Source organism: Hyaena hyaena, unplaced genomic scaffold (genome assembly GCF_003009895.1).
Source record: "Hyaena hyaena isolate Hyena2069 unplaced genomic scaffold, ASM300989v1 scaffold_1681, whole genome shotgun sequence".
In the NCBI taxonomy this organism is placed as follows: domain Eukaryota; kingdom Metazoa; phylum Chordata; class Mammalia; order Carnivora; family Hyaenidae; genus Hyaena; species Hyaena hyaena.
In genome coordinates, this window is record NW_024082309.1 from 205,760 (window position 1) to 220,098 (window position 14,339).

At 55.8% G+C, this 14,339-nt stretch overlaps 1 protein-coding gene and 1 pseudogene across 1 annotated transcript in view; both read right to left on the reverse strand.

Annotated features, from left to right (window-relative positions):
* Positions 1-85: 85 nt before the first annotated feature.
* The window catches only part of BMP8B (bone morphogenetic protein 8b), a 20,294-nt gene continuing 6,040 nt past the window's right edge, over positions 86-14,339 (reverse strand). Inside the window, exons 3-6 of the mRNA XM_039224576.1 lie at positions 9,645-9,839; positions 8,794-8,873; positions 8,180-8,290; positions 86-3,543 (exon numbers count right to left, since the gene is read on the reverse strand). Of these exons, the coding sequence (XP_039080507.1) occupies positions 3,394-3,543; positions 8,180-8,290; positions 8,794-8,873; positions 9,645-9,839 (536 nt within the window). The 3' untranslated portion in view covers positions 86-3,393. The remainder of the gene's footprint in view (positions 3,544-8,179; positions 8,291-8,793; positions 8,874-9,644; positions 9,840-14,339) is intronic.
* Positions 9,698-13,640, reverse strand: LOC120226388 (annotated as a pseudogene).

A 14,339-nucleotide genomic window follows, 5' to 3' on the forward strand; every position in this document is an offset into this window, starting at 1 on the left:
TTTATTAACAGGAAAATTTTTACTACATGATGAAGTGGGAAAAGCATCTTTCAAAGCAATTTATGATATAGTATGATCCCAATTTTGTAAAAATACGTATCTATACCATGTAAACATCTATATATGTGTGTCCTAAGGAAAAAGCCTAGAAATAAATTCACCAAAATATTGAGTCCTATAACTGTGACAATTTCTGATTTTTTTTCCAGTTTGTCCTCCAAAACTGCATTATTTTTGTAATAAATGAAAAACAAACCTATTTTTTAAAAGGTGGGTTGAGTGCTTTGTACCTTCAGCAGGCCGGCGGGATCCCCGGGCCCGTGGGAACACGGGAACGCGGGTCACGGCCCTGGCCTTAACCAGGCACTTTCCTCAGGCCTTGAAAGCAAGTGGGAAACACAGGGTCCTCCCTCCAGAGTCTGCAGGATGTAGATTTTCAGGAGAAAGTATAGCTCTGAAATTAGTACAGCATCACCTGTGGAACACATTCCGGGCAAGCACAGAAAGGGCTCAGCCGATTAGCAAATCCTCTTGCAATAATGCCAGCAGGTGCCAGCTGCTAAGTGTCTTTACAGCAGACATCGTCCTAAATGTGTATGTAGGGATCTGGTCTTTACAATAGCTTGGAAGGAAAGAACCAATATCCTGCCCTACTTCAGAAAAAGAGCGAAGAGTCCAATCCATTTGGCTCCAAAATTTTGTACTCTTGCTATGCTGCCTCTGTTCCTTCAGGAATTTTCCAGGACAGGTCATGTGCCCACCTTAGAAAACAGTGAACACGGATGTCGCGATGCCTCAACCCCAAGGCCAGCACAGCGCTGCCAGAACCGAGACGGCCGTGCACACGTCCTCGGCCTTTCCCACATGCACTCCCTGCCGGCGACATTGATTCCTTGTGCGGTGGGCCTGACGGCCCGCCCGTGTGTATCCTTCGGGTCCCGTGCAGCCAGATAAACAAGCCATGCCCTGAGCAACAGAAAGGGAGAGAGTGGCATCTGTGCTGCGTGACTGCCAGCCTGGGCCGCCCCTGCAGCTGCTGTGCTGGGCTCCGCACACGGGTGACTGGAAATCGGACCCATGCAACAAATCATGCAATAAGCAGGGCATAAAATGCAGGAGCTTTGTGTCCGTTCACAATGGTTTCACTGCTCAGGGCTTTTTCTATTTGATCCCATTTGCCTGGATGGCAAAGGTTGCTGGAAGTCTGACCCGGGAAGGCCGGCAGAGGCTTGCTGTTTTTCAGGTGTTGTGCACAAAAAAGGAGGGTTACAACCTCCAGTCATCCCTGCTGTGCCCAGCGTGATAGGTGACGTATATCCCTGTCTATAAATCTTTGGGTGATTTGACAGACATGCCTGGTGTATCCCTAATTGTGTTGGGCTGTTGGCTGGGCATGAAAGATACATGGTGAAGTAAAGGGTGGCCAAAATAATTGGCTAATTTTAAATGTACATTTGCCTACATGATCATCCTTGATGTTGGGAAGATGGAAGTGTTAGATAAGGACTAGAATGGCAAACAGGTTCCGTACTTTATACCAGCTCTCATCTGTGACCACCACCTGAGTGCCCAGTTCGAGGTCACGAGGCAGCATCTGGGCTCAGTGTGAGAAAGGGTTGGCGGACAGATTTCTGGCAGAGGGCCATGTGGAGACCAGGAAGCCGAATGCCGTCATGTACAGATGGGAAAATGAGACCCTGAGGAGGAAACCATCTACTAGTCAGCCCTCCTGACATCTAGGCCAGAGTTTAGGTCCCTAACTGATGGGGAACTTTCCACCTTGCAGTCTGGGCCTGCCGCTGTACACGGGAGGATCTTTTCCTCTGTACTTGCTCCACAGTCCCTTCCAGGTCCCCGTGGAGGGGCTGCTGTCCTGCAGCAGGGCCCCGGCATCCACACCTGCCGCCAGGCCTGCCGGCCCGGGGCCCCTTGTCAGGGTGTAGAGTGACGGCGGGGATGCGCGTACTTGGGCACAGGGGTGGTTCCGCCCCAGCTGGGCTGTGCCTGTGGGTTGGGCGGGCCCAGAATCCACTTTTAATGACCCAGTATTTCAGAGCTCGGGCAGCTGGACTCTGTCTGCGCCAGCAGGTAAATTACAGGCTTAGCAAGTCAGAAATCAAATAAACACTCCAACTGCCTGTGGTGGCGGCCGCTCCGAGAACAGTGGTTTCCGGGAACCTGCACCCCGGGTTGGCCTAATTGCTGCCTCTGTCACTCCCCTGGGACAGGGACCTTTTCTTTGGTTCACAGGCCTAGAGCGACAGGCGGCGCTCCTGGGCACCCAGGGTGATGCAGACAGATTATGGCGACCAGCCTGTTTTTGACAACTGAACATAAGCAGGTGCTGAGAAGCCCCTGCCCTTGCCCCATACCCAGCCAGGGGCTGCCCAGTGTCCCAGCTGCCCTGCAGTGGGTGAAACAGATTGCTCCTTATGGCAAATGGTGGCAAACAGTGCAGTTCTAATACCGATCATTTTGAAATTCTACCCAGATTTGGAAGAAAAAAATATTAAGGTTGATTATCGATGTTTGCCATGCCAAAGGGAAAGAGTAATCATGTCATCTGTACTGGGCATTGTCATCCTGGGCCACCCAATTTCTCCACCGTGCTAGGCTCAATAAAAAGAGAACTTTTCCATGGAGCTAAGCTCAACATGGTGACAGAATCATAAGGGAATGAAACCTTCCCAGGTTTTTGTTTCTACAAAGGCCGTATGTCCCCGGACAGCAGAGGCAGATCAACACAGGAAGATTAGAGGAGACAAATGCCATTGGTCTGAGCCCTATGTCACAGGGTTCATTTAGCTCTTTCTTGAGTTGACCCTTGTTCCTGCCTGTGGCCAGCAGTTTGATAACTGAGATCCACAACAACACAGCAATCAGGGCAGGTCCATATCCTAATAAAAGTGCCCAGAAATGCCTGGGAGGGGCAGGCACTGGAGATGGACTAGACTCTGTCTACACACAGCCAAGCCCTGTAATGGATAGTAAAGCGGCTGAGGTAGCCATTTTGGGTTCCAGGTGCCCCTCAGCCCACCCCGTATCACCACAAGCCTGGGCCAGCAATGGACACTGATAGGTCCTCAGACAGGACTTTCATGTCACCCCCAAAACGCTGGTCAGCACGTGCTTCTGGGGGAGGAGGCTGGGAGGGAACCTGCTCGGTGACTCAGACCATCGGGCCAGAGGCAAGAGATTTTCACAGACCTCAGGCAGGGAAGGGGGCAGAGGGGCCTGGAGAAGATCCAGCCCTGACAGGAAGAAAAGAGAGGCATAGTTATGTTGATCTCTGGCGGCCCACCCGCCCCGGGTTCCGGGCTGGGTCTGAGGGTTTCCTGTGTCTGGAAAAGGGCCGGACCCAGGCGGGAGGCTCTGCAGCGGCGGGGCCGGACCTCAGTGGCAGCCACAGGCCCTGACTACCATGTTGCGGTGCTTGCGCAGGATGACATTGTTGCTGCTGTCGTAGTAGAGCACGGAGGTGGCGCTCAGCTTGGTGGGGGCACAGCACGCCTTGGGGACCGCGTCCGGCTTCATCAGGTGCACCTGACCAGGGAAGGGACAGCAGGCAGGCGTGAGCACCACGGCCTTCTCCCACGGCCCCCCAGCTCCCGCCACCCCGACCCCGGAGTCTCCAGCTGCTCACCCTCCCCCGCTCCATCCTCCACCTGCAGCCCAGGCTGGTGCTAATGTGTAGATGGGACCCCTCCCCCCCCACCCCACTGCCCTCAGGGTCCAGCCTCAGCACCAGCCAGCTCCATCCACACTCACTCCCCTCAGAGGTGGCGACCCCGCTGGTCTCCAGCACATGGCGCGCCCCGTGCCCAGCCCCTCTGCCGCACCACCCCTCTGGGTCCCCTCCGCTCCTCCCTATGTGCTCCTGTAATGTTCCCGATCCTATCTGGTCCCCATTAGCTGTTGGTAATCTGTCTCCCCTCCCGGCTGTGAGCCCGTGAAGGATCACAGAACTGGAAAAACCAAGGGCCCCGGGTCCATCCCCGTGTTCAATGCTGTCACTCCTCAAAGCACTCGCCACCCCTGATAACAACTTCTAAGGCAGCTACCGTTCTGGGCCGACCGAGAGGGAGGGCACAGAGGCCCTGCTCTCAGGTGCGGTGGGACTCGGACAGGGGGCACTGACGTGCTACCCTCCCAGCAGCCTTTCTGCCAGGAAGAGCCTGCCTGAGGGAACGGCCCGTTTTCAGCCTCCTGAAAATATTTCTGCCGAGCCCTGGCAGGGCGAGCTGCAGTTTACAGGAACCCCGGGGTCAGGGCCCCCCCGCTGCCAGGCCCCAAGGCGGCCCGAGGCTGTGGGGAGGCAGGAGAGAAGAGGACGCCTGCTCCATCCATGTGTCGTGGCCGCCACCAGGGCTCCCCGCCCTCTCAGAGGCTGCCGAGCAGGACCCGGATGGAGCTGTCTGGTGGGGAACCTGTCCGGCAGCCTGGCCCCCGCGCCCCAGTGCCCAGTTCTGAGCCAGCCTGCCGTGAGAATACTGGCCAGCTCGGGGCCCAGCAGCCTCTCAGAGGCCCAGGGGGAGGCTGAGGCCTCTGTGGGGATGTACAGCCAGACCGGGATCTGGGTGCCGCTGCCCCTAACTTCCCCACCTCCACATGTGGCTTGGCTTGGCCTTCATGTGCCCACGTGAAAAACTAGGCGACACCACCTGCCTGCACCAGCCATGGGCTCTGCATGACTGGGAACAGGAGAGGGTCTTTCCCAAGTTGGGGTGCTGGAGAGAACTGGGGCACCTCAGGGGGACAGCCTTCCTGAGACCCGCCCTGCTAGACCAGAGCTTTGTCAGATGAGTGACGGAAAGGTCTTTTATCCCATCTGGCACAAGCAGGATGACTTGAGGAGGCTAATGTGACATTCCATCTAGCTCGGTTTTGAGCCGCTGGGAAACCAAATCTGAGGATCTGTCACTTACTGGCTATGCATCTTTGAGTACAAATCATGCATCTGTGGGCCTCATTTTCTCCTCTGCCAAATGCGGAGAATCGTACTTGTGTTATTTCCAACACAAACGTATCTAGGACACGTGCCTTGTGACAGCCCTGTCAGGATGGGGCACAGAAATGTCCCAGAGAATGTCCCTGCTCTCACAGACCCCGTGTGGGAGGGAACAGGGGGTGGGGAGGTTCCAGTAGCCAGCCAGGACCCACCGGAGCACCACAACAAAGCAGGCCTTCAGCACTGGGAGCATGAGCACGGGGACCACCTCTGGCAGGGAAGGGCCATAGACACGAGGCGTGCAGGGGGAGCGGGTGGGGGGTCTGGGCCCAGGGCAGGGGAGGAAGCCCTACAGGTGGAGGGAACAGCAAGTGCAAAGGCAAGAAGGTGGGAAACCGAGCCTGAGCAGGGAGACGAGAATACTAGAACACGTGGCGGCGCTGGCGAGGTCAGCAGGGTGGCCCACAAGGGGCCCCTCGTCCCAAACCAAGGGCTCAACCTTCCTCCCGGGAATGACAGCGAGACTATGCTTCTCAACTAGGTTGTCCTTTAGTGGGGGGCCCCCCGGCTGCTGTATGGAGAAGGGTAAGAGGATGAGCCTGGACTCAGGACACCCCAAGTCCTCCATCACTGCCACGGCCTCCCCACGGAGGAGGCCAGTCCTCTCCACCTCTTCCGCATCTGCTGTCTCCCCAGAGAGGCTCACCTGTCCTCAGGACTAGAAGGCTGGCCCTGAGCCACTCTCTGCATCCAGAGATTCGGCCGGGCCCCTCCCCTGACCTCAGACCTGCACGTCCCGCTTTCCACCCAGGCCCATCCCTGACTTCACCTTGCTGGCCCTCCATGCCTCCCTGCAGCCCAAGCCCACCCAGCTCTCCTCACTTGGGAGCCTGTACACCCTCATGGGCCAGGAGAACATGTGCCTCATCACTCCTGAGCTGCTCCCAGGAAAGCAGTCCCTGAGGGCAGCAGGCTCATGCGATGTGAGAAAAGCAACGTGACATCAGGGTCCAAGCCGCTGTTGGCGGATATGTGTACTCTCACTTGGGGGCATCACTTAACCTCTTACTAGATTAACACAGGGACAGGGATACCAGGAAGTAGGCTTCTAGGTAAACGTTCTAGAAAGAAATCTCAATCCTGTTATCAACAAACTTTTAAAACACTTAGCAATAATCAGCAGCAACAATGCTCCTCATGGAAACTATTATTTGACTTTTAAAGGTCCCCCACATATAGCATCGGAAGCATTTACTTTCTGCAGGAAAACACAAAGAACCAGGAAAAAGATGACAGGGAGGTGTAGAGAAGGGGGGCCAAAGCCCAGCCCCTCACCCGGGTCACACTGTTAACGCTCTCTGCATACACTGTGCAGCAGGTGGCCGAGTGCATGTGCCCGTCACTCACTCACCCACAGGCATCTGTCTGACAGGAGGCCGAGGCCAGTGGACGCGGTGACATGTGTTCAGAGCACATGGGAACCCAGGTGGGATGCACGTGTTATGTGCAACGTCTATTCACGGAAAAATAAAACCCTCAACAAAGTAGGTTTAGAGGGAACCTACCTCAACATAACAACAGCCATATATGAAAAACCCACAGCTAACGTCATAATGCTGAAGACCAGAGCTTCCCCCTGAGGTCAGGAACAAGACAAAGATGCCCACTCTCACCACTTTTATTCCACAACACAGGAAATCCTAGCTACAGCAGTCAGACAAGAAAAACAAATAAAAGGCATCCAAATCGGTAAGGAAGAAGTAGAACTTTCACTTTTTGGAGGTGATGTGACACTGTATATAGAAGTGTCACAACCTTAAAGACTCCACCAAAAACTGCTAGAATTGATAAATATAGTCATGTCACAGACTATAAAATCAATGTACAGAAATCTGTTCATTTGTATGCACTAATAATGAAGCAGTAGAAAGAGAAATTTAAGAAAGCAACCACATTTACAATTGTACCAAAAAGAATAAGACATCTAAGAATGAACCTTTTTTTAAATTTTTTTTTTCTGAGAGAGAGAGAGAGAGAGAGAGACAGCATGAGCAGGGGAGGGTCAGAGAGAGGGAGATATAGAATCCGAAACAGGCTCCGGGCTCTGAGCTGGAAGTCAGCACAGAGCCCGACACGGGGCTTGAACCCACGAACTGTGAGGTCATGACCTGAGCCAAAGTCGATGCTTAACTGACTAAGCCACCCAGGTGCCCCAACATCTAAGAATAAACTTAACCAAAGAAGGCAGAGACCGGTACTCCAAAAACTACAAAACAATGATGAAGGAAATCGAAGATAACAGACATGGAAAACTACTCAATGCTCACTGATTGGGAAAACCAATATAGGTAGAATGTCCACACTACCCAAAGCAATCTACAGATTTAATGCAATCCCTATCAAAAAGGCAAGAGCATTCTTCAGCTAGGACAATCCTAAAATTTGAATAGAGCCACAAATACCCCTAATAGCCAAAGCAGTCGTGAACAAGAAAAACAAAACTGGAAGTGCCACAATCCCAGATTTTAAATTCTACCACAGAGCTGTAATGAAACACTTAGCTATAGGCAACAGCCGTGTTCCTCATGGCAACTATTTTTCAGCATATGAAGTTACCCCAGACTCAGCACTGGTAGCCATACCTTCTGCGGAAGACGCGAAGAACTAAGGGAGCAGGAAAAAGACGACGGGGAGGTGTAGAGAAGGGGGGCCAAAGCCCAGCCCCTCACCCGGGCCACACTGTAACGCTCTCTGCGTACACCGTGCGGCAGGTGGCCGAGTGCACGTGCCCGTCACTCACTCACCCACAGGCATCTGTCCGACAGGAGGCCGAGGCCAGTGGACGCGGTGACATGTGTTCAGAGCACACGGGAACCCGGGTGGGATGCACGTGTTATGTGCGTGCTGTGTGTCTGACCAGAAGCAGGCATGTCCTGTAGACCTGGGCGCCCACATATGTACGTGAATGCCTTACACGTGCGTGTGCAGGGCACGGATCTGGGTGTGCACAAGCGGTCAGGGCAAGTCGGGTGTACGCGGGTGCAGATGCACAGGGGTCTACACAGGAGCACGGCCACACAGGCCCCAGTTCCTGTGCAGACACGGGAAGGGAACTGCGTGTGCCTGCAGGGAAGGGTGGAGAGAGCTCCCTGAGACCCGGGCAGGCGCTGCCGGCCACGTGCTGCACGAGCCCCTCCCCGTGGGTGGGGACAGGACGGACGCGGCACTGACCAGGGACTGCAGGATGGCGTGGTTGGTGGCGTTCATGCACGAGTCCAGCGGGAAGGAGCACTCCCCCTCACAGTAATAGGCTGAGTAGCCTTGGGGCGCAATGACCCAATCCTGGGGGGGGAATAGGAGAAGGTGAGCGCCGTCCAGATGCCCCCGCCTCCCGCCGAGGCCCTGAATCCGGCACGCGGCCCGAGACGACTCAGGGCTGCCCTTCCCCTCCCGCAGCCCCAGCGCCACCAGCCGACCCTAGGGTCCCCGCAGGCAGGCTCCCCCAAGGGGCCCGTCGTCCACCGGGAGAGCATCGGCAGGCAGGGCTGGGCGCGGCTCTGTCCCCTCACGTACACTGGGCATCGTCACCCCACCTGCCCCGCCGCCTGCATCTCCTAGAGCTGCGGCTCTGACGTGTTATGGCCGAGGACTCAGACCAGCCCCAGTTCCGTGGTTTTCCCCCAAAAGCACCTTCTCACTATAAAAGAAAGACCTTCTCCCTTCAGAGAATACAGAAGAACCTAATGCAGGAGAAACTTAAAATCACCCATAACTCTAGCTGCTCCCGCACATACACCTATGATCTCCGGGCGGGGCCCGTCACGTGAGGAGGAGTCAGAAATTACCAGCCAGCCGAGGTCCTGGAAGCTGACGTAGAGCTCGTGCCGCCGGCACACCTGCCGGCCGTCGGCGCCGTGCACGTCATCTGCAGGGACAGAAGCGAGGCTGTTCTGGGCTCCTGCTCCGGGCAGCTTCCGCAGGGAGCTCCCAGGGCGGGGGACACCCTACCCGGCACTTGGCGAATAAATGAATGAAGTAAAACGGACGCATTTGGTCTCATTAAGCCCAGCCTGCAGCTCTGCGGCTGCCACGGCCCAGCTCGAGAAACTTCCATGGCTCCAGGTGGCTCAGGTATAGAGTAACCCTGCGCTCAGCCCAGCCTCCCCTGACTCCCCACCTGTGCCCCCCAGTGCTTCAGTAAACAGCCCAGGGGACCCTGGGCCATCAGGTGGCTCCTCCTTTTCTGCACTGACCTCACCCCGCCTCTCCTGCCACCCCGCTCCACGGGACCGAGTGGCTCACAGAGGCCACAGGGCAGACTCCCCGTGGAGGAAAGGGGGGCAGCAGGGCAGGGCCGGCCCGCTCCTGATCCTGAGGGGCTCAGTCTGGTGGGGAGCCTTCCCATAAACAATCGTGCATCCTGCAGGGTCCCCAGGGGCTGTGCTGCCTGGAGGAAGGGGCACCTGATTCTGAGGGAGACTTCTGGAAAAAGCCCTGGGGAGCCAGGGGAGGGCCCAGAAAGCACTTCCGGGCGTCAGGGACGGACAGGGCAGAGGCTTGGGGGCTGCAGGCGGATGGCAGAGGCCGGTCCACAGGGCAGTGCCAGGGTGGGGGGTGACCCCCCGGCCTGAGCCTACTGAGGGCCCTGAGGGTTCTGTCCCCTCCAAGGTGGCTCCCGGCCCACCCCGGGCCTCACCAAAGATCCCCGGGAGTTTGTTCGCGTGTGGCAGCTCGTTGGTTTTCTTGGGCGGCCTCCTCTTCAGGGGCCTCGCTGCCCGAGGGGCTCGGCCGGGACCGGGGCTCGCCCTGAAAAAAGTGACCAGGAAAGGCTGCTTGGAGCGCGGCGCCCGTCGCCCCAGCAGGCCGGCCAGGCCAGGATCCACGCTGCGCCCTGAGACGGAGAGAGGAGAGAGGGCGGTCACTCGAGGGCAGGGGCCGTGCACGCGGGGCTGCGGGGACCCTCCTGCCGGGGCCTGCAGGGGCCCGGGGGCGCGGAGGCAGAGGGCCTCAGTTTCCTCGTCCAGAGACCGGAGTCCCAGGTCGAGGAAGACGGGGGGTGGGGCCTCGAGAACACAGGGTCATTGCTCGTGATAACGGTGAACACTGCCGTCTGGGAAGCACTTTACAGGTTTGGAGTTAGTTCACACGCGCGACCCCATGCGTCTCCAGTCCCCCTGGACCTCAGGCTGCACTGAGAGACTTCAGAGCCACCTGCTGGGGGCTCGCAGAAGCGCGGTTCCCACCTCCGTGTGACGCTCCGCGTTCTCCGTCCACCCCACACGCTCTGGGGCTGGGGATGGACTTCAGACCTGACAGATCGGAGCAGCCGCCAGGACGCAGCTGGGGCTCGCTCTGGCCAGCACGGCCACGAGCAGGGCACTAACTGTCCCCCGATGTCCACAAATGAGACCCCGGGCTCAGCCGGGCAGAGACATCTGGCCAAAGTCCTGGAGCGGGGGTTCGGTCCGGCCCCAAGTTCTTATCCATTTAAGGTCCTACTCCCGGGTTTGTGGGTTAAAAAAGGGAGAAAAGGCTGTGGGCGGGGACATGATGGGGACCTCTGGCTAGGAAGAGGGACACCCAGGCAAATGGGATTTGACCCCACAGCTGCTTAGAGACGAGGATGCCCTGAGAAACACACTCATGATCCCTGAAACTGTCGACTCCACCAATAAAACCAACTTCCTGTACCTCTTTGTATTTCCAAATGACCTCTTGATTTCTTAATTGTCAAAGTAGTACAAATACAATTTGTAGTACACAATAGCAACTGTAAGGTAACCTTTGGGGAAAAATATCACTCAGAAACCTCTGCCTGACCCCAACACATCATTTTCATTTTTCTGGAATATATTCAGGTCAATTAAAGTTTTACACAATGGTGACCTTTACAAGGAAGTCTGTATGTTTTCCAACTTTTTCACATAAACACGTTCACTGATGTTAAAAGGTCTCTACTATGAATGTATAAATTTCTTTGAGAAAATACGCCATAATACTTAGAGATTAGCTTAACTTTAGACATTTAGGTTACTTTCTGGTTTTCATTAAAAGTTGAGAAAGTGATAGACCTCTTCATTTTCATTTCCCGTAATTTTCTTTTCTTTCATTTTAATGTTTTTATTTATTTTTAAGAGAAAGAGCGTGAGTGGGGGAGGGGCAGAGAGAGAGGGGACGGAGGATCTGCAGCAGGCTCTGCACTTGACAGCAGCGAGCCAGTTGTGGGCCTTGAAATTATAAACTGAAACCGTGAGATCATGACCTGAGCTGAAGTCGGATGCTCAACTAACTGAACCACCCAGGCGCCCTTACAGTTCTTAAAACACGTTGCCAACTGTTCTACTTCCATGTGTGTTACCTCAGTGTTGCCCCACTGACACACACACACACAGGCACACATATGTATGTATATATGACAACACACAAGCATCTATTTTACAGGATACAGACATACACATACACAGAGACATATGTCTGTTCCATTAGCAGGTGTCCTGATTCTCTGTGAAACCTCGCACAGGACACGGCCTGCCCCGCCCATAGTCCTGCTCAGCTGGCAAGGGTCAGCCCTTAAACTGCTGGGCTCTAGACCGGGGGCCCTGGGCCAAGTTGCTTGACCTAATCAATCCAGAGACTAAACTTTGATCTATGACATCACCTGCCACAACCAAATGCACCGGACATGTTAGAGGCACCACTCAGGAACGATCCTACTGGGACAGGAGGGTGTCAGCTGCAGGGGCTGACACTGGAAGAGCCTTGGGTACACAGGGGTGGTTACTCCTTCCTCATTATTTCCCCCCACATTTCGTAGCTCATTCACCAGAGAAGGCCCCTCAGTGAAAACCTTCCTGTGGGATCATCTGAGGCGCAGGAATTTCATGTAACCATCACGGTGAGGAGGGCGTCTGAGTGCCCGACGATGGAACCAGTTCTATCTCAATACTCACAGAACATACAAAACACCTATTTCTTCTTTTGTGTTTAATTAAAGTCATACTCCTCTTGAGAGAACAGTCTGGTGGCGGTAGCCAAGTCTGAAAAGCTGGGAGAATCGGTCGGACGAACGGACAGATGTGATGACACCCTCCCCGGGTGAGATCGCAGCAGGTGAAAATGAAACCCACCTTCTATGACCAGGGCTTCCTTCCTCGGGTCAGGCTGCCACCTGCTGCATGGGTCTGAGGTTCGGTGACACAGCAAAGGGGCTGCCTGTGCTCTTTCTGACGTCGTCCATGGTCAACCCGTCCCAGAGCTCGATGAGCATCAGACCTTTCTTCTTGTGCACATCGAACACGGCCCTGTAGGTGATGATGCGATCCACACAGCGCATCCCGGTCAGCGGCATGGTGCACTTCTCCAAGATTCTGGGTTCGTTGGTCTTGGTGCAATGTTCCATGGTGACCACCACTCTGGTCTTGGGACCGGACACCAAATCCATGGCACCCCCCCATGCCTTTCACCTTCTTCCCGGGTATCATCCAGTTGGCCAGGTCACCGTATCTGGAGACCTGCATGGCCCCCAGCATGGTGAGGTGCAGGTGCCCCCCTCGAATCATGGCAAACGAGTCATCGCTGGAGAAAAAACAACACCCAGGGAAAATGGTGACAGGCTGCATTCCTGCATTCATGAGATGCCCATCTGCCTCATCTTTTGATGGAAACGGACCCAAGCCCAGGATCTCATTTTCACTGTGAAGATGAATGGTTATGTCTGGGCTGATGTAGTTGCTGGCCAGAAGCGGGATGCCTATGCCCAGATTGACATACATGCCGTCTTCAAATTCAAGAGCTGCCCGTTTGATGATTCGGGCCCTGAGGTCATCTGCAAAGTTGGCTTTTTAATCTTCCTCCTTTCTGAGGGTTAGATGCTCAATTCTTTTCTCATATTTTTCTTCCTGAATTACACGGTTGACATAAATGTTAGGAACGTGAATGTCTTCCAGGACAAAGGTCCCCACGTCCACAATTTCTTCCACCTCCACCACAGAGGTTTCCGCAGCTTTGCACACGGGCACATTGAAATTCCTGGTGCTTTTCCTGAAGATGACGTTTCCTGCGCGGTCGGCCTTCCACCCTTTCACCAAAGCAAAATCGGCGGTGATGGCCTGCTCCAGAAGGTAGTGGTGCCCCTGAAACTCCCTCACCTCTCGGGGCTGGCTCATGATGGCGATGTGGCCGTCAGGTGCATACCTGATGGGGGCACCTCCCTCCTGCACCAGGGTCCCGTAGGCCGTGGGCTGTAGATGGCAGGTACCCTGGCACCCCCAGCGCAGATGCGCTCAGCCAGGGTGCCCTGGGGGGTCAGCTCCAGCTCACCCGCCAGGTACTGGCTCTCGCACAGTGCGTTACCCTCCACCTAGGAGCAGATGATGTGGGTGATCTGCTTGGTTTCCAGTAACAGGCCCAGCCCGAAGTCGTCCACACCCACGTTGCTGCTGACCACGGTCAAGTTTTTGACATGCGTCCAGAGCAGGGCCTTTATCAGGTTCTCTTGAATCCCACAGAGCCCGAAGCCGCCAATCATGATCTTGGCCCTGTCCCTGATGTCTTTGACGGCCTCCATGGGATCCGTGTAGAATTTGGCGCGGGCGCGAGCGCTGGTGGCCAAGTCGCGCACGCTGCCCTCAGCCTCTGCCAGCTCGGGGACACCACGCCCAAGCACCAGCACGAGCGTCCGGAGGGCTGCCATCGTGCACACCTGATCTGGCCCAGACCAGCGGGGGACAGGCCAATGCCTCTGCTGCCACCACTGCGTCACAGAGCAGGGAGGGTGCGCGGGGATGTGACGCTCAGTCAGGGTAGCCCCTGCGCCTCAGGCCCCTTCCCACTCTGAGGAGCTCCAGACCCTGCGTCTCCATGGGTCCCTCCCCGCTCCGGACCGCGTCCCCATGGACCCCTCCTCTCTCCAAGGGGCTCTGGACCCTGTGTCCCCATGCGGAGGCAGCTGCATTGCTGAGAAGACGCAACCATTGGTCCTCAGGATTGGCGGGAAGGCCTCCCCACCTGTGTCCAGCCCAAAGCCCCGGGGGCTAGGGAGGTCTACTGCATGGCCCCTTCTGGGCAGACCTCTTCCTGTTGAAGACACCCCCAGCTCTGGGCGGTTCCCTTCCTTCTCCGTTGCAACCCCCTTCCTGGGTGACCTGCTCCAGTCTCCTGGCTCTCAGGCAGCACTCCCCACACATGCGCCCCCCGTCCTGGATGACGTGTCATCTGGACGGCTACCAGGGCTCCTTATGACGTCACCACCAAAAAGGGGCTCTGGGTTTGCTACCTCAGACCTGCCCCTCCTCCTCTTTGACTCAGGAAAACGTCTATTAAAAACGGCCCCTGACTCAATGTTTTCCATGATTCCTCCACTACCCACTTTTCTCCATTTCTGCTGCCACCA